The 24,852-nt window shown below is 41.8% G+C and overlaps 1 protein-coding gene across 3 annotated transcripts in view; it reads right to left on the bottom strand.

Annotated features, from left to right (window-relative positions):
* Nucleotides 1-24,852, bottom strand: part of CDK14 (cyclin dependent kinase 14) — a 472,950-nt gene that overhangs the window by 165,101 nt on the left and 282,997 nt on the right. For all 3 annotated transcript variants that reach the window (XM_034760407.1, XM_034760408.1, XM_034760409.1), the window contains one exon: nucleotides 20,644-20,737. In XM_034760407.1, the coding sequence (XP_034616298.1) occupies nucleotides 20,644-20,737 (94 nt within the window). The remainder of the gene's footprint in view (nucleotides 1-20,643; nucleotides 20,738-24,852) is intronic.

Raw genomic sequence — 24,852 nt, 5'->3', positions numbered from 1 at the left:
GTATTCTGGTTCCAAAGAAAAGGTTGCCTCCTAATACTTCTGGTAACAAAGCAGAAAGCACATTAAGTAGGTACTTGTGGCTGTTTTAGGTTTTTAGCTATTTACGCTTATCCAATGACATGCAGTATGGAGTAATACCACACAGGGACTTTATGAAAACTTTAATACCTCAGGATAGGGGCACTTAACTTATTCTGGCTTTACACACTGCCTTCTCTGCATTTGTGCATCAGTGACCAACCTGTAGCAGCCTGCAAAGAAATGTGTTACGCAGGAGTGAAAAAGCACCCCACTGGCACTGCTCCTATGAGGAACAAGCTCACAGCAATGCTACTACACAGTTTGGGACAGGAAAGAAAGAACAGGATCTCATTGAAACTGCAGGAGGTATTTAAGTGAGGAGAGTACTATCCAAGTTGGAATTTGGTCAAAAGGCTGAAGCTAACCATCTCTGCTCTCGTAAAAAGTGTCATGGGCTCCTTAATGGCTACACAGTTAGGATGTCTGCTTAATAAGTGCAACTAAATACCCATGCAGATGCACACAAAGCAGCAGCAGCAAGCTTTGAATTACAGGCAGTCAAAGGAAAGGACGAAATAAATGACCAGTATTTTAACCCTTCTGGAAGGTGAACACATTTGTAAGCTTTGCTTTCTTTTTTTGTGCTAAGGCTGGCTAATTAATAACAGTTGTAAAACAATTCTATTCTACAGAAAAAATATTTAAAGTTGATTTAAAAATTGTACATTATGGAAATAGGTTACGATTAGTGAATTCTACTCTGAAGGAAGATACTCCTGGGGGCATTCTATGCCAAAAATATTAAAAATTCTTCACCAAAAAATTAAAACTTCTGGTTTTATTTACGATATTTTAAAATTCTGCAGGCCAGATAAAGTTAGTAAAGGCAGTGGGGAGCACAGAACATAAGAAAGGCCGTATCGGGTCAGACCAAAGGTCTATCTAGCCCAGTATCCAATGCCAGGTGCCCCAGAGGGAGTGAACCTAACAGGCAATGATCAAGTGATCTCTCTCCTGCCATCCATCTCCGCCTCTGACAAACAGAGGCTAGGGACACCATTCCTTACCCATCCTGGCTAATAGCCATTAAAGGTCTTAACCAACATGAATTTATCCAGTTCTCTTTTAAACTCTGTTATAGTCCTAGCCTTCACAACCTTCTCAGGTAAGGAGTTCCACAAGTTGACTGTGCGCTGCGTGAAGAAGAACTTCCTTGTATTTGATTTAAACATGCTGACTATTAATTTCATTTGATGACCCCTAGTTCTTGTATTATGGGAATAAGTAAATAACTTTTCCTTATCCACTTTCTCTACATCACTCATGATTTTATATACCTCTATCATATCCCTCCTTAGTCTCCTCTTTTCCAAGCTGAAGAGTCCTAGACTCTTTAATCTCTCCTTATATGGGACCTGTTCCAAACCCTTATCATTTTAGTTGCCCTTTTCTGAACCTTTTCTAGTGCCAGTATATCTTTTTTGAGATGAGGAGACCACAGGCCACTAGCTGCACAAAGGTGGGAGATCACCCTGCAGCCCGCTTCCCCTCCCCCCACTCCCATGACACGGACTCAGTGGTGAGGTTGCACCCAACCCTGACACAGCACAAGACCTGGGCCTGCCCCAGAAACACCTTGAGCCCCTGCCTCTCTACACCAGGTGCACCAGGCATGAGGCAGGCAGGTTCAATCAGGCAAGATCCAAGTGTGGAGGGATCCAGGTGTGGTGTTAAAGGATTCTGTTTGGCACAATCTGGGTGCAGGCAGCTCAGTGGGGGGTCTAGGTTTGGGGGGATCTGGATGCAGAGAGGCTCCTTGGGACGGGGGGTTCCAGGTGCAAGTGCAATGGGACTCTGCGGGGGCTTCCAGGTGAAAGTGGTTGGGGCTCAGTGGAGGGGTCTGGGTGCTGAGGAAGTGGGGCTTGGTGGGGTGGGTGCAGCTAGTCAAGGGTCATTGGCATGGGGGTCTGGATGTGGGGGATGAGGGTGGTGAAGGGAGGGTGGGCCTCATCAGGGTGGGGGGGTTGGGTGCAGGGAGCTCAGTGAGGGGTAGTCTGGGTGCAGGGGTGGGGGTCCAGTGGCAGGGGACCTGGGTGCAGGGGGCTCCAGAGGCAGGGGATGAGGTTCAGTGGGGTGGGGTTCAGGTATGGAGAGCTAGGGAGGTTCTGGGTGTATGGGGTGAGGTTTGATGGGGGTTTCTGGGTATGGGAGGTCCAGATGCATGGGGGTTGGGTGGATGGAAGAGCAGCTCCCCATACAGTGACCCCTCGCCCCACAGCTGAGGAGCAACTGGCGCAGAAAGCAGGGGAGGATGTTAAGGTTCCTGCAGCTGGGGGAGATTTCTGGGGTGGGTCTGATACATCCCCAGCCACTCCTTGCAGGGGAAGAGGAAATCCTGTCCTCCCCTGCCTCCAGTCCAGCCAGGACTAGGAGCTGATCCTGGCTCAGGGTAGGAGCCACTGGCTGGGCTGTCCCCAGCCCTGTGGTGATTGACCTCTCCACCAGCTGCTCTGGGTGCCTGAAACGATGTACCTGTGAACTAGGGAATGGTGCATGACTGCTCTAGCAGCTTCCCTTTGCTTCCCTGTCAGAAAGTTATTCTCCCGTTAGACTGGAGAATAGCCAATGTGGTTCCTATTTTCAAGAAAGGGAAAAAAAGTGACCCGGGTAACTATAGGCCTGTTAGTTTAACATCAGTAGTGTGCAAGGTGCTGGAGAAGATTCTGAAAGAGAAACTAGTTGAGGACCTTGAGGTTAATGGCAAATGCGATAAATTACAGCATGGTTTTACGAAGGGCAGATCGTGCCAAACGAATCTGATCTCCTTCTTTGAGAAAGTAACGGACTTATTAGATAAGGGAAATGCGGTGGACCTAATTTACCTGGATTTCAGTAAAGCGTTTGATACAGTACCCCATGAGGAACTATTGGTTAAAATGAAAAACATGGGGATCGATATGAAAATCCAGAGGTGGATAGGGAATTGGTTAATGGGGAGAATGCAGCGGGTCGTATTAAAGGGTGAATTGTCGGGTTGGAGGGAGGTTACTAGTGGAGTGCCTCAAGGTTCGGTTTTGGGACCCATCTTATTTAATCTATTTATAACTGACCTCGGGACAGATTGCAAGAGTGGGCTGATAAAGTTTGCGGATGATACGAAGGTGGGAGGAGTTGCAAACTCGGAGGAGGATAGGGATACTCTGCAGGGAGACTTGAATGAGCTTGTGAATTGGAGTATTAGAAATAGGATGAAATTTAATAGTAAAAAGTGTAAGGTTATGCACTTGGGGACGAATAATAACAATTTTAGTTACAAGATGGGGACGCATTGGTTAGAAGTAACGGAAGAGGAGAAGGACCTAGGGGTCCTTGTGGACCGCAGGATGACTATGAGTCGGCAATGTGACGTGGCGGTGAAAAAAGCCAATGCGGTCTTGGGATGTATTAGGCGAGGTATATCTAGTAGAGATAGGGAGGTCCTGCTTCCGTTGTATAAGGCACTGGTGAGACCTCATTTGGAGTACTGTGTGCAGTTCTGGTCTCCAATGTTTAAAAAAGATGAACTCAAACTGGAACGGGTGCAGAGAAGGGCGACTAAGATGATCAGAGGAATGGAAAACCTGTCGTATGAAAAGAGATTAGAGGAGCTTGGGTTGTTTAGTCTGACAAAGCGAAGGCTGAGGGGGGATATGATTGCTATCTTTAAATATATCAGAGGGGTTAATACAAGGGAGGGAGAGGAATTATTCCAGTTTAGTACTAATGTGGACACGAGAACGAATGGATACAAACTGGCCGGGGGGAAGTTTAGGCTAGAAATTAGACGAAGGTTTCTGACCATCAGAGGGGTGAAATATTGGAACGGCCTTCCGAGGGAAACGGTGGGGGCGACGGACCTGTCTGGTTTTAAGATTAAGTTGGATAAGTTTATGGAGGGAATGGTTTAATGATAAAACATAGTAGTCAAGGAAAACCAAGCAATGGTACATGAACAACATAATGGCCAACAAGGGTCAGGCTAGAGACTCTTGCCTATATGCTCGGGGTATTACTGATCGCCATATTTGGGGTCGGGAAGGAATTTTCCTCCAGGGTAGATTGGCCGAGCCTCTGGAGGTTTTTCGCCTTCCTCCGCAGCATGGGGCAGGGATCACTAGCAGGAGGGTCTCAGCCGATTGAAGTCACTAAAACACAGGACTGGGGACTTCAACGGTAGAGTACAGGGAAGGGTCTTGCAGCCTGCAGCATGCAGGGGGTCAGACCAGATGATCATAATGGTCCCTTCTGACCTTAATGTCTATGAGTCTATGAGTCTATGAGTCTATAAAGTCATTTTTCTATGGGGAAGCAAAGAAATCTGTGGGGGACATGAATTCTGTGCATGCAGAGTATACAGTAGGAGGACAACAATATCCTTTACCAAGGATCTCTTGAATGACTTCTCTTTATAAGAGGACCCATTAATCCACTTGTGTGGTAATAATTCTATTTCTCTTTACAAAAGATTCATAAAATAATCCAACTACCCGAAACAGGGTGAGCAGCCATTTTATAATGAGGATTCTAAGAGGTGGGAAAGCCACATGGCTGGGGGAGGTGACTAGAGTTTTTCAGTTGAGCAGATGATAATGAGCAGAACCCTAGTCTACACTAGAAAAGATTTGCCTGTATAGCCATCCCAGCAAACTCTTTTAGTGGGGCTGGCAATAAAGTGCTTTTCCCTTTATTGTTTATACCAGCGAAATAAGCTACATGTGGAAAAAAGCACTTTTTGGCTGGGATAACGGTATCTACACTAGGGCTTTTGACAATATATAAATGTCACAAAAACTTTACCGCCCCAACTGACATTGCCATGCCGGCAAAAGTTTCTATTGTGCACCTGCCAGAGACTCTATTTAAGAGTGCGGGGCTGATGTGAGAGAGGGGCTGATCATCACCATTTGTAATCTACACGCGCAGGAGAGGTAGGGCAGGAGGGACTCTGCCCAGCCTGAAGTGCAGACAAACCTCAGATTCACAGAAGGAGTTGAGACCAGTGTAGGAGAGTGCGCATCTCAGGACCTTATTTGCAAAGATCCGTAACTCCTGCATGCTTTAAGAGTAAAGATTGTGTGGTGAAGACATTTTTTTGCTCAGCCTGTGTTCCTTCTTTTTCTGCCACACTGTCCCCGAAGGGGTTAAACTACAAGCTCAGAGCGCCCACAGCCACAGCTGAGCTCTGGGGAAGCGTGTGCAAGTGACTTGGTGCATTGGGATGCCTGAGGCATTGGTTTCAGGGTCTAGGGCAGCTGGACTGCAGAGTCCCACATGCCAAGAAAGGGCACAGACAAGGGGTGCAAGTCTGACTGTGTATCCAAGAGAGTCAAAGCTAGAAACAGTAACTAAACTTGGTCCAGTCTCAGGTGGCTTTGAAGAGCATGGGACCCAGTGACTGGGTCCACTCACAACAGACTGATGAGAAGAGCACAGGGCCAGCCTGCAACACACATGTAAAGGTTCTCCCCACCCCCCGAGTCAGATCACCTACAGAATATTTGCATAATATGAGGTTGTAAAAACATTATGGCAATCTTTAGCATACAGTAAGGTGCATTCAAATTGAAAGCGTGTCCCCTTTAAGTCTTGGATGCCAACTGGTTTTTTAGTTGACAAAGTTATAAAAATGTAACTGTACTTTTTCAGTACAACAAATGACCACTTAAAAAGAACATTTCCTTTGATTTCTCCTCTGGATATGATTACCATCAATGCCATCCTCATTTATGAGAATACATGGCCCTTTGTACTACAAGATCATGACACACTATTTTGTAACAATTTGCCTCATGCAGTCATCTGTTTCATCTCTCAGTGACACATTTTGGAATTTTCTGCAACAGCTATTTGAATTGTGTTTTGCACAGAAAATGCACAGTGAATAATTCTGATCAACCTACTCTCTGAAAAACAGTACATGCAGTAAACTTTCTTTATTACAAGTATTTGGAAATAGACAGTGACAGCCAAAATACTGTTCTACTGCGGCAGCTGCCCATTGTTAGAGCAAATAATGTAAAACAGAGACATTTACTCCCTGCAACTGCCCACCAAGAAACAGTTTTCATAAGAACCCAACCCTTTATTCCAGATAATCAGAGACTACGAGCACTCAAAAGAGTAGGAAAGAAAGAAACCAATGAACAAAAGTTAATCACAACACCCTAAATTTTGGCATGCTGGGTTCCAGCACCAATCACTCTGATATGAACATGAAAGTGCTAAGTACTTTTCTTACCCTCCAAATTTTTGCTTTGTACCCCTTACAAACATGAACATATATCTTTCCTCTACAGATTTTATCCTCTTCCATTTGGCAAATGTTGATTTTTCTGAAGTCTTCAATGCAGCTTAAACTTAACACGGCTCTTTTAGTTGTAACTTATCTTATTACAGTAAAAAGATGGTGAAAAGATTTGTTTGTTAACGTGTTCCTTCTCCTGATTTTTTGCTTGGCCCTGCTGTAAAGAGCAAAAGTATCACAATACTTAATAGCCATTGTTTATGCATGATTATTTACTTTTATTATGAATACTTGGTGAGTATGTGGTACAACCTTAAAATGTATATTTAAATATAGAGGAGAATGTTATAAAATTTTCCAAAATAGGGCAAATTTAACATCCAAGCTATTTAACTGTTTTCCTTTAATGAACCAGAAATGCAGATGAACTAATCAAACTGGATTAAATATTGGCTCTTCAATACTAGAATTCTCTAAGATCATCTGCTGTTTTTGTCTTGAAAGGTGCTGAGATCAATGCCGCTGAGTGGGGGACACTCCATTTTACAGAAAGTGTTCAGCACCTTGCAGAATAGAGCCCTACATTTTTTAAACTCCACGGCACTGATTCAGGAAACACTTACACATCTATTTAAGTGCATCCCTATTCAAGACAGCACTTCAGTGATTGCTTAACTCATAGCAAGTGCATAGCTCCTATTGATTGCACTGAATAGTGATGCATTCCTAAATTGGGGCCTACATGATGGTACTGAGTCCTTTGTGCTGAAAGTGTGAAATGTGGTGAAATTAAGTTAATCAATCTTGAAGCCCTTCAGGAATCTTGTGCAAATAGATGTGAAATTTCTCTCTTATTTTCATAATTTGTCTCCAAAATCATCATCTAAAATTGTCTAATGACAAATAACAATTTTAGCATTCACTCTGGTGCTCTGCCTACGCTGCTAGCATTAGAATTGCAACTGAGATTCAAGCAAAACAGAAGGTGTGGAAAGTTTCCACTGTATTATGCTTTGTTCCTTTTTTAAAGAAAAAAGATGGAAAACTATTTTTGAAAATTCTATTAAATAAAACCACATTTTATTGCTGGATTAAGGAAAAGCACATATAACTTGTACATCACAACAGTGTTTCACTGTAACACAAGGCCATTGTTGGCTTTTGCGTAACTACGAACAGACAAACACTTATGTTCAAATGCCCTACTGAGCCTCCATTTCAATGTGCACAAATCACTTGCTCCTACATTTTTGTGCAATGTCACCTGCGCACACAAATGATGGGTTTTACACATGTAAATTCCATCATCTGTATGAACAGAAAACAGCTCACAAAAACTCTGCATGCAAAGATATTCAGCGAGTGTAAATCAATGGAGCTACACTGATTTTATCCCTACCTCCGTGTTTTAAAATGCAGCCTGTAATCATTTCCTTAGATGCAACAGTCAAACCTGGAAGTGAAACAATATTGCTTTATAATTATAGCATAGTTTTCTTTCAGCAAGTAAAATATGGCAGATATGAGATAAACATATGCACTTCCAAAGAAAACGAAAAGTTCGTAGTTTTCCATTGAACTTCAATTTAATTTGTTTTCTTTTGTGGATAGAAAATCACTTTTCACAGGGTTCATTTTTTGCCCTGCCATCCATGACAATGAGCCAAGTCTCTGAAGTAACAGTCACGCTTTGGGTTTCTCTGACAATCAGGGGCTGGATGAAAATGACATCCCAGAGCACAAATTGGTACCTTTGTGTGAGGAGATACCAAAATAGTGGCACATTAGGCTGGGAGATTGGCTAGCTTGAGTGCCAGGAAGAGTGTCAAGGATTAATTTATGTTTTAACTTTTTACTCCCTCATGCTGCTGGCTAAGAGCTTTCCTGGTCACTTTTCATCATATACTACTTGGTATATTTTTCGTTTGGAACAAGGTTTGGAATTAGTAGCAGCCTGGCTTATCCCACGTTATGACAAAGTTGGAAGTATACTGCGGGTGTATTAAGTCTGCAGGTTTAGTTTTAGTTTCAATCGTGTCTTCCTCGTATGTATCGGAGGTACTCTGACTTGTCTGCTTTTATTTCATTCCCCTTTCCAGGCATGCCTGAGCAAATTTCCTTAATAAGTAGTCAAGGATGACTACTTATAAGCCTCTTACTAGCTTGGTTGGTCAGTATTGTATTGACTTAACATAAGGTGATGACAACACAGGAGACAATTACACTGGCATAGTGAGGATGGACATATCTTTTTTAACATGGCATACAGGTTAATACCATTCAAAATCTTTCCCTGTTAGAAGGAAAAATGGGTATGTCTTGGGCAATAGTGGATAATAATCATGATGTAGCGTCAGAGGCAAAAGTGAACTGAAATGCTTTAACGAATAATACTGTTTAACTTTCAAAATCCTTAATGGAGTGTGAAAAATTTTTAAATGACAAAAATTCATTTAAAACAAATTGGCTCATCCTTTTTTCCTGCCTCATTCATAATTTTGTGCTTTTCTTACAGGGTTTGGGAACATCGCAAACACTGAGAGCCCTGGAAAGAATTCAGCTTCCTGCAGTGTTTGAGGTGCTGGCAATATAACTGCAAAAGTTGCAGCAAAACATATTAAAACATCAAATGGCTGAACTCAAGTCAAGCAAAAACTAGGACAGTACAGCGTACCGGAGCTTAATCTTGCATCCCTACTCTTGCAAGTACCCCACTGAATTCAATGAGACCCATGAGTGAGGGCTATAGGGTCAGGTCCTTTCTTTGTGGTGGGCATGTCTACACATGCATCTGCTAATGAACTGGGATCGCAAACAATTTTTGATGTGCATTTCAGTTCACTTTTAACACATTATCAGTTCATCTTCATTGTTAAAAAACACGGGGTCTTTTTTGCATATCTGTATAGGACTAACACCCATTACAAAACTGGATTCTTTGTAAGCTACACTGGAGCTAAACAATTAGGCAATGGCTATACATATAAACATGCTAAGAACAAGATACTCTACTTAGCGGATATTAACTCTCACTCACTAGACATGCTAAAGGTCTTCCTGTTTCACCTGATATACATACAGGTTAGTGTGGTACTGGCTAATATCTCCCCCACTGGGTCAGGCAATACCTTCTTTTGGGGGCTGCCATAAACAGAAACAAACATGCAATTCTCTTTTTGAGATGGAGCACAGGGTAGGGCAGAGGTGGAGGGTGGAACAAGGAGATAGCAAAACACAATTTGTTTCCTATTACTGAAGCCCCATTTGGAGTCAGAGCCATTGTCAGGCACAAAGAAATAAAATAGCCAAAAATTTTGAAGACCCCCAGTGTGGATCTGATGGTATCACATGGCCTTGAATGTGCACAATGCTGTCTGTCCTTTCACTACTAAAATTGCACGGCCACGTAAATTTTATCACTGTCATGGAGATGTATAAGGTAAACACTGACTACATTTGGCAGACGTGCTGATCCATAAACCCTGCACGCAGCCAAGTCAGCAGCAAAGACCACTCAAACAATCAAAGGACAAGCCTGGTGTAAGATCTGCTGCCACTGTAAGGGTGCAGAAATCAACTGAATTTTTTTTAAGTTAAGCAACTGTATCTCCAAAGGTGCAGGATCAGGATATCACTAACCTGGCTCTATAGTAGTGTATTGAACAATGGTGAACACAACAACTCTGATAATGAAAAGCCCAACGACATGCATGCTATTCCTATTGACGTCACTAGTTATGCAGTGGTTGGGGTGCTGTGATTTCTTCAATAGCTGTTCTGCAATCAGAGAAAGTAACTGAAAGGGCAGCTATTCGCCTTTTTTTATCGCTAATTCTAAAAATAAAAATGGTGCATTTTATGCACACTCTATGGCTGATACAGTATATTACTTATTGTTTATTCATTCTACTTACATAATGTGGGGAGGAGAGCTCAACTTTCTGGTTCCTTTTTAATTATAGTTTTGGTTACTCTTGAAAATTGTTTTTTGTTCTCATGAGGAGGAGGGAAGTTGTTAGAGGGAGAAGGGGAAAGAGAACACAGCCCTTCAGGGAAGACTGTATGTTCCCCTGGGAGGGGGAGAGCCCCTCCTATTCATGTTCCGTCTTCTTGTCCTCTGTACTATATAAGATTAAGAGGGAAGCTGCCCACTGAAAGGGATTAGAGGCATTCTCCTTCTAAATATTCAGTACCTCAGAGAGAAAGAGGTGCAAAAAGCAAAATCCACAAATCAAAAGCAACTTACAAGAGATGAAACATATTCAAGGGAAGAGAAATCAATGCCAGCCTTGACTATTTTCTCAGTTCCTGAAATTTTATTATTTAGATCTAAGCACCAAGAAGAAGAGTTTCAAAAGACACATACACAAAACAACTGCCCATATTACCAACTTCCAAATGCATCTCTTTATCCTCTTAAAAAAAAACTATCCTTTGATTACAGACATTAGAAAAAGAACACTCTCTTAGATTATCTAGTCTACATCCTTGCCAGTACATGGTTATTTTCTATAATATATTCTATTCTGTTTGGTTTTAAATGATATATTTGTATCCAAAATAAAGAATAAGAGTCTAAAGATTTTACGAGGATGTGTATTATCAAGGAGTAGAAGCTCAAAGAGGAGAGTAACTTCCTCCTCAGAGTCCCTCGCAGAAACACACAAGGTCAAAACCTAAATCCAACTTCTGCCTCACAACCAAATGTGTTCCACCTGATCCAAACAAGCTGTATTTGGGAACCAAAGTTTTTTGGAGCAGTAGAAAAGCATGCATTAAAAGTAGTGAGGAAAGAGGAGACTTTGATGAAGTTGGGCAAACAGTGTGCATTATATAGGCAAGCTTCAAACAAATAATAGATAAAATATTCACCCATTGGATTCAGCATTATTGCTCCAAAAGAGGTGTTCTTAGCACAATGTGTTAGGACGAGAGATATTTCTGGCCCAACACTTGACTGAATGAGCGCCAGGTCTGCTGAAAAAAGTTATTCCAGGCTTCATATGATATCATTGATATGAAGATGTGGAACCACAATGAGATAGCTCAATGGCTTCACAGATGCCTGTTAACATTAAGGTCTCAGTGCAAAGGCTAGTACGCAAGATTACACAGGTGACATACTCCTTGCAGTTTGTTATATAAAGAACAAATCTTACTTCTGACCAAATACACACACACACACTCCCCCACACCCACTCAAATTTCATGCTATTCTAAAGGAAAAGACTATTTTTCATATCCAGCACTGAAATTTTCAAACACAGGACAAGTCTTGCATTAAAAATACATGCAGAAATTTATGATTTTTTTTTGCATCATCTTTTGGGCTCATGCTTCTGGGATGAACAAAATGGGTATAGTTTCCTTTTCATTATTATTTTTAATATCATGCATGCTGGAACACAGCAGAGTATTATCATTCAAAATCAGGGAGGGGTTCACAGTACTTTGTGGCGTGCATGTCAGTGAAGAGAGGGGGTTCTGTCTGTGAACTAGCTTCCCAGCTGTGTCATATTACCTGAACTGTCATGAACAAGCCAGTTTATTCATTCCACAGCCACATCCGCACAGTGAGTCTGCATTTATAGTCAGAGCAGCATTTTGATTGTTGCTACCCTGCTTGTGCAGGGAATCTGTACAGTATCAGAAGACCTGTCTTTGTATCATCCCTATGGTGGAAAATAGTTCTGAGAGTACGTCTGCACTGAAATCGGAGGTGTGATTGCAGCTCAGCTAGGCATACCCATGCTAGCCTTAATCCAGCTAGCAGAGATAAAAACATCAGTGAAGATGCTGTGGCACAGACACCTGTGTGGTCCAGCAACATGAGTATGTACCCAGGGCTCCAGATGGGCTTGCACAACTTCACTGCTATTTTCAGCCACGCTATCTAGATTAAAACTAGTGCAGGTATGCCTACCTGAGCTACAATCACACCTATGGCAGCAGTGTAGCCACACTCTGAGTGTAGCACAAAGGCTAAAAAAGTGCAGTTCACATGTTGCTTATTTTCCAAAAAAGAAGATTTAAGAACATGGGGCAAATTCCTTCTGCTCTCTAGTAACTCCCAGAATCTTGGTTTAGTGAGATAAAGGCAAAAACTACACCTAGCTACTTCTCCCTCTAACAAAAAAACAAAACTGGCACAGAACAGATAGCACAGGAGTCAAACCTGGTCTAGTTTAGGCATATGAATGCTGATGGTGGAAACATAGGCCTGGTCTACACTGGGGGGAGGGGAGGCAAAATCGATCTAAGATACGCAACGTCAGCTATGAGAATAGCATAGCTGAAGTCGACATACTTTAGATCGACTTAAATCACTTACTTCACGTCCTCGCGGCGCGAGATCAATGGCCGCCGCTCCCCCGTCAACTCCGCTTCCGCCTCTTGCTGTGGTGGAGTTCCGGAGTCAACGGCAGAGCGATCGGGGATCGATCACTACCTGCCGATCCAGCGGGTAATGTAGACGTACCCATAGATATTAAGCTATCCAGGCCTGATCTTTCAGTGCAGCTTAGGAGAGGGAATGCACAGTTTACCCTTTGTACACCACTGTTCCTGGGCTGTCTAGATGCCATGCTACTTCTCACTGTAATTTTATGCAGTCTTAAGCTAATTTATAATGATTCCCAAAAGCCCAAGGAGTTGTTTCTTTGCTGACTGAATGCCACTTGAAGCTCCCCCTCTGCTTGGAGAATCCTTCAGTAGCTGACTAAGCTCCATACGTTCTTGTGTGTGTATTGCGTGAATATATAGGAATGTTGGATTTGCCATACCAGATCAGACTACTCATGCAACAAGTCTAGTATCTTGCACTTAGCGTAGGCCAGTATGTAATGCCTCAGAGACAGGCAAAATAAAAAAAAAAATCATGATGCACTTAGCCAATTGTGCAGTGCTGCACATCGGGGGAAAGGAGGAAATCCTGATGACTGCAGGAATTCAGTTCATGCTCCAAGGTTGAGGACTGGTTGACTATATCTTATAGGATTAGAATATTAAAGAGTCAAAAGCACATGTGCACCTATCTGCACCCTTTTTGGTGAAGTGTTTGCTTTGAGAGAGTTCTCAAGTTACTGATATGTAGGGATGAGAAAGTGAGAGTAAAGTAGTAGCAGTCCACTGACTAAATCAAAACTCTACATAGCAGCTGAGACGTTTGTTGAACATAAGCTCTTTTTGCAAATGGAAACACTGAGACGATCTTTGTGGTTGAGTTCTGTGATGAAGTGGGAATTTTTTGTAATATTTTTATGAAACCCGCATGTTCCTCAGTTTCCCCTATATGCATCAATTGTTACCTAGTTAGCATACTCTGTCTGCTCTCGGGGCAGGCTAAGACACTGAGATGAATGTCACCTAGCTGTCTGGGCCTTAATTCCCATATGAGTGGAGCATCTGAGAAGACAATGGCAAATCCAATCATCAGGACATTGACACCTAGCAACAAAAATGACCTGGGAGTCCGACAAAGGAGATCAGATAGACAGGGAGACAGTGTGTGAACAATGCTTGGCTGGGCTCTGGTTACCCAGAAGAGACTATGCTGTAACCTTCATTTCTCTATGCTAACTAAGGACTTCCTATGCTGTGTTCCAATAGACTAATAAACCCTACTGTTTGAAAACTCTAGCTGTGGATGCTTTCGGAGGTGCATTGCTCCCTAAGATTGTATGAGTCTCCCTTAGGGGTCTGTCTCAGTGGGACTTACTGAACAGAACTCACGGTGTGAAACAGGAGTGCGGAAGGCCCAAAGGTTCAGTCTGAGATGGTGAAGCAGCATGGCTTATGCTGGAGGAGGAGTGAGATACCGAGGAGGGTCTGGCACACTGAAGGGGTCCTCCTTGAAACTCTTCCAAAGCTAGGGCGTAGCACTGAACTTGTGGCTCCGTGACAAGTACTCCTCCATTTTACTTAATAAGCATACAGTTCTTTAAGCAAAATTCTCCATACGTTCTAGTTTCTGAATGAGTAAAACAAATCCACCATAAACTGATAACCGGGGCACAAATCACGTGTACTTTAAAATGGTAATTTGCAACTTTCAGTTCACAGTATATTGATTACTACTAAATCAGGCCCCAATCTGAAATTAAATCCAAGTTTATGCACCCCTGCCAGTGTGCAGCCCTGCTACAGTATTACTTAGCAAAGGACTTAACTTTGGTTCCTGAAGTTGTTTAAAATAAGCATAATATGTAAAAATAGTCCAAATGAAGCACTCTTGTTAAAAAACAACCAAAAGGAAAATCAATGAACAGAACAATGCATGAAGTGTAATTAGAAGTTCAACCTCCTTTCCTAGTCCATTAAATATAGCAGTTTCATTAAACCCCTGATAAATGCAAACAACTAATACATAAGCATAAATGAACAGAAAGACCGGTTTGGGGATGTATTCTACTCTTGATAAGGAGGAGAAATGGAAGAGCACTTAGAGAATATGCTCTTTATTGTGCACTTGATAATCTGTAGAAAATTAAGGTACCATGTATTTTAATTACATTTACATAATAATGGAAAATAGATTTAGAGCCAGCTATTGAGAAGTACATGGAACTGCTGTTCACAGGCTCAGTCTGTTCACATTACAATTAAATTTAGTTGTCCTAAATATTATTCCTAAATATTAATCAGTGCCTTTCCTTCCAAAATACAACAGTTTGTAAGAGAAAGAAATTCAATCATATTTCAACTCCTGGTATAGAGTAATGAATCTTACTGATGTATTTTTTTTTTTATATTGCAAGAGGTATGTTTTAAAATACCTGACCTCAGAACACTGCAGAACTAAAGGATCAATGGGAATGGCATATTGTATTGTATATCTGCTTTCAGAACACCACAATATTGCATGAAACCATCCACTGTTGAAGAAGTGAAAAATGTGAACTAAAATTCTCTCCCACCAACAGACGTTGATCCAATAAAAGATTATTAGATAATATTTGAAAAATAAACGATACAGAAAATTTGAAGCGTCAGTTATTGGTCATTGGGGGTAACATACAGCGTATAGGGGGATGTTAGTATTTTGGTGTTGGGCAGCACACATAATATATACAGATTGCAATGTCCCCAATGGGGGGGGGGGGTAAACGGTGGGCAGGACCAAGATACAGCCGACAAGTGGTGAGGGTCCATCACTCATACAGAAAGTAGAAACACTCATGGGTATAAGTAAGTGGGCTGGGTAATGGGGATGGGGTGACCCTCACGTGGTGGGATTCAGTTAGGTTCGGTGGGTTCAGGGCGCAGGGGATAAAGTCCAGCAGGGGGGGTTTATAGGTCTCTTCCCCCTTGTGGGTGCACAAGGTCTCCCAGGTTCACTCCTGGTATTGGCGGTGGCCGGTGATGTGCTCTGTGTAGATGTCCCAAGACCAACGGATAGTGTCCGAGACCATTAGGCATCTCATGAGCCGCATGTAATGACGGCCTACCCCACAGGTCCTCAGCACACGTTTATTACATGGGTCTCAGGCACCCAGGGCCCCAACGAGCAGAGCGTTGGTGTGCACCTCGTAGCCCTTTGACTGCAGGGTGTCAGCCAGGGGGGCTTTTTCGAGCTTGCGGGCTCGGACTTCACGGAAGGCCAGGGTCCTGTTCTCGAATGGAATCGTTACGTCGACCAGGATGATCTTTTTCCAACCTCGTCCGTGACGATGATGTCTGGGCGCAGCGGGCTGTCGGTGCCTAGGACGGCGCGGTTGACGGTGACCTCTCCCAGGCGTGGGTCGATGGCCTTCACTAGGTGGTCCTGGACGGCGTTGTGGCGCAGCTGCCAGGCTCCGGCATGGGGCTTGCAGCAGCATAGGACGTGGGGCAGGGTTTCGGCGACGTACCCGCACTTCCTGCAGCGTTTGTCCCGGTTCCCATGGCGGATGGCTCCATTGAGGGGGACGCAATTCAGCCGGGCGCGGTGTATGAACCGCCAGTCAGCGAACTGGGTGAAGCTGCCCGTGGGGAGGAAGTTGTTGCTGGAATCCCACTTGCTGGTCACCTCGAAGGCCTTACCCTGGTCCGTTTTTTTCTTCAGGGTGTCCACGTAGAGCACGTGGACGGCGGCCTTCAGGGATCTCTCCAGCACGCCTCTGGCTCCGGGGGTGACGATGGTGTTGTCCTCCGTTCCGATCCACGGTATCAGGACTCCCAGCTCCTGCCGTTCCTCGCACCATTCCCAGCAGCAGCCCAGTCGCTTCCCCAGTCAGCGCGTGGCGTTGCGGGCGCGGGACCACAGTGAGGCGAGATCGCCCCTGTCCCGGGCAAATTCGCCGTCCAGGGAGCCGCTCAGAAAGGTGGCCACACTCGGTCGGAGGGAGGTCTGCCGATTCGTTTCTTGGTGGCGGCGTGCAGGGCAGTCGTTGCGACGTTCTTCACCTTAGAGTCCAGGCACGTCAGGAGGCGAAAGGCGTGCGTGACGACCGCGATGTCGCACAGGTCTCCCATGCGGGGGACGCTGGCACCACCGTGCCTGTGCTTGATGTATATGAGCTCGTTGCTGGCTCTCTGGGGCAGGGACAGCCATTATTACTTCACCACTTTGTCTCTGAAGAAAAGCCGACTTTGGCTGGCTGATCTGTATTTCATAGCTGTTATAAGGACTCAGTATGTGGGAGTTAATTGTATTAGTTATCTTAAATAGCAACCTGATTAATTTTGCACTTCAAAGTTATTAACCACCTTAGTGTACACAATTCACTGGAGAATGAATGAATTTAATCCTTCTTTTCAGAAACAAAGGGAACAAGAATAATCCCTTGTTTTTTAACTTTTAAATAGATAACTTCTTAAATTCTTAATTATGAAAACGGTATATTAGAGAGGCACTTTAATTACGGATGGCTAGAAGTTTCCTTTACAAACCCCTATTTTAAGGGGATTTTAATTAGGATTTAAGAATTAACTCTGGTTAACCACATGCCATAAAAGTCTCAGTCCAAAAGCTTCTTTTTATTCTTTTAAAGTTTGTACAAGATCAGTCTGACCTAAAGAAACCAGGTCAAAAATTATCCCCAGTTATTTGAAAGGCTGAACTTGTTATTTGCAGCTACAATTTAAAACATTTTGCTTCTAAACTAAATTTGGAAGGCCATTAATGTATATGGTGGTCGGTAGATTTTGGTATTTTACCAAACAAGCCTTCCTCCGCCCCCCCCAATAAACAAAAAAACAAAAACAAAAAATCAGCTTGAGAATGACCATAATGTTTCAAAAATTCTACAGATATATACATGCTTGTACTGACCCTGTCAAACGCAGCAATAATTTATCTTTTTAAGTCTTTTAATTTCAACAAAATACATTATTGTACAATATCAATAATACGTTCAAAAATCTGAGTATGTGTTTAACATGATCCATGTTTAAAAGTCTCACCTGTTTGTAAAACAGGAGAGGAGAGGAAAAAAAGGAGGTGGAATTACATTCCACACTTCCAATGAGTAGTGCACACATTTAATAAAGCAGAGCTTTTAAAATTACCCAATACTTGCTAGTGTATTAAACAGAAGTTGGTTGACAAGACATTACAATTAAATACATGCAACCTTTCTGCCAGGTGTAGACATCAGCAACAAGGGCCAGGCTCAATATCTTGAGGTTCCTCTTAACAATACAAAACAGGACCAGTTTGAGCCCCCACCCAGTAATCTGGGAAAATTTATCACCACCCTGGGCGCCTCTAAGAGGCAATACTTTCCCACTCACAAGCACTGAGTGTGTATAACAAAAGAGAACTCTTATGAAAAGGGAAAGAGAACTCAGCATTAATTTGGGAAAATATCACAACCACATTTAAAAAGCATGTAACCCTAAGCAAACCTGACCCCACAGTGCATTGGATAGTGTCCTTTGTCTCAGTTTCCCATCTTGCAGGAACACATTTGTATTGTGTTGTGACTTTTCCCTGTAACACTTCGCTCCCCACTCCCTCTACTGCACCCCACTCACAGTTAGTGAATACCCAGAGTGCTGAGGTGCATTCACGTGGGTTCACCTCCCACCGCTGGTGAGGGGGCTGGAGTTTGAGCAATGCCTCTGCTGCCACTGCTCCTGCCACTTTCTGAGGTTCCATCACTTAAACCAGCACTTAGTGATTTCAGCAGGGAGCCTCACAGCCAGTGCAATCTCTGTAGTGTCTTCTACTGTCCTCACACAAAGTCTAAGGCTTAGCCCCTAAATCTGCTCTACAGTGATCTCGACTCTAGGAATCACCAACCAGAAAACAAGGACTCTCAATTGAGTCTAATCAGCTCTGCCATAAAACGCTGGAGAGCAACAGATCAAAATAGCATCTAGGACTATTTAGGCAGAGTCCACTCGACCAAGTAGGGAAACCTATTCCCACCTTCTCTTCACTGGGAGTTGGCATCTCCTGTCCCCTGCTTAGCAAGTGAGGTTCAGTTTAGGGTGTCCCATTCAATCAGGGCATGCTAAGCACAGTTCTGCTGTCCTTTACCATACAATAAGGATAACAGCATTTCATTACCCCTGCATTCAAATACTAGAGTGATTTGTAATCCAAAATTAGCCCAAAATCGATCATTTTGGCAAAGCGGCTCCATCTCCTGGGCACCTAGGCAAAGTAGGTGTGTCTATGCAAACCCAATCTGCTCCTGAAGTCTTTTCTCCCAGCTCATCACTAGATGTCAGGGGAGAGCTCATTCAGACCCTGCTCACATACAGCACAGAAGCAGTTTAGTCCTTTACGTTGCAGTGGGTCTAGCTGCGCAGGTGTTTTGACAAGGAAGAAAGAACATAATGTGACTTTCACATCCTACGTTGAGTTTGCAGCTCTGACATTTAGAAAAAGCATGTTTTGCTCCAAGACTGAGAAACTGTGATGTAGAAATCATTAAGGGACAAACAAACAAGGAGCTCTACGCTGCCATTCTTAGAGCCAATTTTCAGAGCTGAACCGTACCTCAGTACAGCAGGTGTCAAGTATTAATTGCCCAGGCATCACAGTGAATAGAACACCACACAGGTTTGGGTAGAAGGAAGGCCATATCTTTTACTAGCTATGATGAAACAGAACGAGGAGAGGAAATGCCAGGCAGCTCTTTCCCACACAAGCTAAACTGGAAGGATAAATCTAGTGCAGCTCACAAACAAATGGCTGTAAAGCCAGAGCAATCTTTCAGAGAAGGTTACCACTCAGCCCCTCCTGCTAAATCCACCCAGGCATCAGGGCCAAGCAAGCCCCAGATTCCCCTTTTTTGTGCTAGGGCTGGGGTGAAAGGTGCTTCTTTCTGAGGCCTCCCTTGCTTGTCACATAACAAACAACAATGGTCCAATCAGAAGCCAACCAGGCCAGCATTTGGGACTGTATTGGCCACCTCCGTTAATCTGCACTGGGCACCTGCTAAACAACTGCAAAGCTCCCGAGGGCTCTGAAGGAGAAAAAACTCACCTAGCTTACTACTGATCTGTGAAGTGAACGACATTCTTCCTAGCCTCTTAAAAGGAAACTGGCCAAAACCCAGATCAAAATGGGAAATCTAGCAGTAGAAACAGAAAAATCACAAAACAACCCGAGAGTGAGGGCTGGTGGGGAAAGAAAACAGGCACGAATGGTAGCAGATCCTCAGAGGAACACTGTGAACTGGACTTCCCAATTGTGGAGGTGCCATTAAGTCAAAGAGCAGCTCATGAATGGACCAATCAGGCTGCAGTGGTGGGAGTTGAGTACTGCACTTCTTTCTGCTCTGTCAGTTATCATTATTTGTTAAGTACTTTATTGTCGAATAAAGCATCAGTCAGTGGGAAACACACACAAACTTTATCACCACTATTTCTGCCATCCTTGTGTTCCTTCTCAGTCTTCGTATTCCTTCTGCATTTCCATCCCTGCAGTAAACCTCAATTCTCACCCAACCTTCATGGGCTTCACTCCCACACCATGGCCTATTCCATCACATAAAATAATCATCAATAAAAGCATTCATGTTAATGTTAAAATAGCACAATAATATTAACGGGGGCATCTCGGAGTCATTATTTTAGACTGCTTGCAGATTCAGCATAGCAACACAGCACCTTTTTTTACTGGATTCGCATTTGGAAGCTTTTCTAGCCAGGAGAGCTAGAAACATCTTTTTTAAATGAAAGCTTGGATTCTGCAGAATCTGAATAAGTCATGCAAGTCTCAAAAATGTATCCCGGCAGATTGGATATGGCTTGAGGCTGGTTGTTTGACACCTGTGCTCCTACAGAGAAAAGTAAACACTGCAAATAGAATAGCTCCCTGGGTTTCAATAGCCACATTTTATTACTCACATTTGTAAGGTAGCATATTATGTATATACATATTAATCCAGAAAAAAAGAACTCACCAGAAATATTCTTTCAAGTTGGTCTTGAATGTCTTTCATTCCAGGAAAAGCAGCAACTCCTTGAATCATTTCTACAAAGATACAACCCACTCCCCTATTAAAAAAAAAAAAAAAAAAAAAAAGGTAAATAATATTAGATTTTCTTGAGATTAAATAATGAATACATTAAACACTTGTCTCTATCACCAGTATTATAACATCATGACAACTGGAATGGATGAATGTGTTGAAAACCAATCCAGACCTTTAGATATGTCTCTTTTTCAAACATTTTTTCAAGAAACTATTTCTGCTTAGGTGTCACACTGATAATATATAAAAAGGATCCATTCACCTAGGGTCAAAACCTTGGGCATCTTAAGTCAGGCCCCACAGCAGCTTTGAAAAAGATATGGATTGGTTGCAGGAGGAAGAGGTGCAGCAGCAGAGAAAATATCTCAGACTGAGACAAGCTTCTGTAGTTCCCCAGGGTCTGGCTTTGTCAGTTGGTTCAGGCATTTGTGCATACCCAGGGAAAGCTACAGCCCCTCATCTGCTTCTCTTCCCTGTGCTCCAAGGGGGATTTGCATCTTCTCCAAGATTTGATGTTCAAGAGCTAAAAACCCTCTTAGGTATCAGTGGGATGCATGATTTGATAGAACATTTTAATTGTGTTTATTTCAATTACATTTTTTTTGAAATGTACTTATTCTTGTCCATGCACACACATTACATATATGCAATATAGATATACACACTCATTTGTGCACATGCACACGAAAGATCATTTTAACAAAATCTGTCACTCCAACAGCTTTATGTGGAGTTATACATATTTTACATATGCGTTAAGCTTTCTCAAAGGCAACTAGAGGATTTAACCATGTTACTACCATTCTTTTCAAATCCAAATTGTGTCCTATAGTCATCTTTGGAAGTCCCAATCTTAACCTTTAATTTAACTTTGTTCTTAGAAGTCAACTGTTTGGAATATAATCATTAAATATTGTTTTTTTCTTATTCATGATGCTGATTATTTAGGGAGCAGCATTTAATTTTAGGTGTCTGTGTATACTGTGAGAAGTGTGTCTGGAAGAAAGTCTCCTAATGAAAACAGATGGCATGTTTTCAGTTAAGCGAGGGAATGTCTCACTGAATACCACTCGGTAAAGATCACCAGCAGAGATCACATTCTTTACTAAGTTCAGAATGGATAGGCCACTGCTGAATAATGCAATAATTTTATTTTAAAGGCAACAGGATATGAGCAGATTTATTCAAAAAGAAAGCTTTTATAATATACCATTATTTTCTGATTCTAATTCTCAAAGATTGAATACCTTATGCAAAGATTTTCCTTTACCTCTAGAGAATAAAGGAAAACAACGGACACAGTTCAGATCCAACCCTAGTTGTATTCAGTCAGTTTGAAAAGAAGGAGAATAAAAAATTATGTTCCATATGCCCTTGTTGGTTACTGAAGGTACTGGATTGATTAAACTGCCACTCATCATTTACTCTGGTTAACGCATCATTAGGCACAATATATCTTCGTCAAATACTTATAAACAGTATTTAGATCTCAGGCAAGGAGAAATGCAGAATTCTGGACAGGAGTTGTTTACTCAAGATAAGAAAAAAACCTGAATTTGATCTGGAGGACAGAGGAGTACAGTTCTCTTTTTGCAATCAGACAACAGACATTAGATTAAATTAGTTTAAAATTTTAAGAGCATGTACTGGTATCTACAGACAAGCACTTCATGCATGTTTGTATTTGAAATACAAAAGAAGATGAAGATTTTAGCAAAGAATTTTATCTATTGCCTCTCAAAATCTTACTTGCATATTTAATAGCAATTGACTCAGGTATGAACTGAAAATTGGATGAAGATCTGTAAATTAATTATTAATATAGTGCAATGTCATAAGTGCTACAAGGACTATTTTAGATATTGTTTGACACCATATTTTTTTTATCATCTGGAATAATTTAACGAATGTGTTTTTTATCCCTTAACAAATAAGGCTACGCTGGGAGGTGGTGTTAAACATCACTGATGAGAAAAATAAAGAGACTTATAGGGCTCCGTCTTGAGGCTGCTAAGCATTCTGGCTACAACCTACTCAAGCACTTAAGTTCATGTTTAATTTTAAGCACAAGCGCAGTCCCATTCACCCAGCGTATTGCAGGATTGAGCCCTTAGAGAGGACAGAAATATGGGTGGGAAATAACTAAATAAGATTCCTCCTGGGAAAAGGTAAGAAAACACATCTTAGAAAAAATAAACTAAAATACAGATATACAATAGAAGGAAAATATGTGGAAAGCCATAATGCTAAATAAGGATCTTGGGGTAATGGAGCTCATGCAAGTCAATAGGAGTTTTCCCCTTGACTTCAACAGACCATAGCAAATAGGAAACTGAGTATCAGTACACAATATGATAGCCAAAAACATTTTTTTTAAAGCAAAACCAAACTGTGTTTGTGTTGTATGAGCACAGACACCAAATCTCTATGCAACCACTAAGTCTGTGTACATTTTCAGGCATCCCAAAACAGGAATGCATCAACAAACTGGGGGGAGGGGGTTTCTTAGCAGAGCAACAAAAACTATTATATTACTGGAAAAACTTACTTGTAAGGAAAAGATAAAAACTGAATATATTATTATTGGGTAAAACAATGAATGGGGTGGGTGGGAGGGGAATAGGATGACTCTGTACAAGTATGAAAAACAAAGAGGACAAGGAATTGCTTTGGATTTCACTGGTCCCCAAAACTGAATATATACCAAAGAGGGTAGAAGTAATGAGATGCAATTAAGAAACAGAAAATTTAGGGTGAGTGTTAAGGAAAACTGCCTAACACTGAGGTCAATTATACTGTGCAATAACCTCCCAAAGAAATAGAAGGTCCACTGCTCAAGTCACATAAAACTAGTCTGGATGAAACACTTAAGTATATTTTGCATGGAACTATCTTATCTTGCGTTAAGCGGCAGTTGAACAAGATGAGCTAACAGATCTCTCCCATCTCTAGCTTCTATGATACGAGGTTAATCGGAACATATTTCATATTTCAAGAAGTGACTTTGCTTTTATTGTCTCTCCCCCTCACTCTATACCCACCCCATTATTTATTTATATATTATTTGTACACATACATACATACCCTATAGTGTCTATGTGAGTGACATTTTCAGGCATAGTGTTTGAGAAAGTGTGTGTGTCACATTGAAGAACTTTGGCAATAGTTAAATAATTTGATTTAGCATTTCCTACACCCTTTGGTGGAGGTCTGAATTCTAATTTGCAAACTGAATTGTTGCGCTTTTGGATACTTGATTCAGGAATCTTTGAAATAGAACAAAATGGGATAACCTTGCAAAGCAAACATGACTGAAACTTAAATGACAGCCATTGAATGTTGAAATGTGTGACTTACCCTCTAACAACAATAAGCATGACTAAGCCTATTGATGTACTGATGATACCATATGTGGCCATCCATCTAATATTGTCCAACCTAATTTCCTAGGGTTATATCTGTCACCATACTACACAGAGTAATATAAAGGAAGAGTTCATGCTGTAGCTCAATGGGTTACTCTGAAATTTGAATTTAGATAACAAATGACTATTTAATGAGAAGCTGAGGTGACTACAGAAATTCCATTTTTATGCAGAGCATTTGTAGGCCAAGAGCCACAGCTCGTAAAAAATAACTTGTTTGGTTGCCATTGTACAATTTTTTAAGAAATTAATTTTTGTTTTAATTCTGCAGTCTTCTCTCTATACAACATTTGACATAATGTACAAATTCAAATTACAATCAATCTGGATATGAATTTATAAAGCCTTAGCAATATCTCTTTTATGTGACACTTTACCTAAAAACTTACAAAGATTATTCATATCCATTAAAGTTGTTGAGGTGTGTTTTCTTTTTACTTCTGAAGAGGGCCATATAAGTGACTGCAGAGCCATTTTTTAACAACAAATTGTTTTCATACTGATTTTTGTTGTTTTATTTAAATGCAGATTTTAAAGTTTGCGTGGACGATTGGGGGACTTTATTATAACAAACATTGAATATTATTTGCTGAATGAACAGCTTTTCTGTTGCATTAATTTGCTAACAAGAGACCATATTCAGCATCATGTCACTGCAGAATCAATATTCAGATTTTGAAGACCCAGGAGATCTACATCTGGCCATGAAGCT

This window comes from Trachemys scripta, chromosome 2 (genome assembly GCF_013100865.1).
Source record: "Trachemys scripta elegans isolate TJP31775 chromosome 2, CAS_Tse_1.0, whole genome shotgun sequence".
NCBI classification, from domain to species: Eukaryota; Metazoa; Chordata; order Testudines; family Emydidae; genus Trachemys; species Trachemys scripta.
The sequence above is the reverse complement of the archived record's forward strand: the minus strand, read 5'-3'. Positions and strand labels throughout refer to the sequence as shown.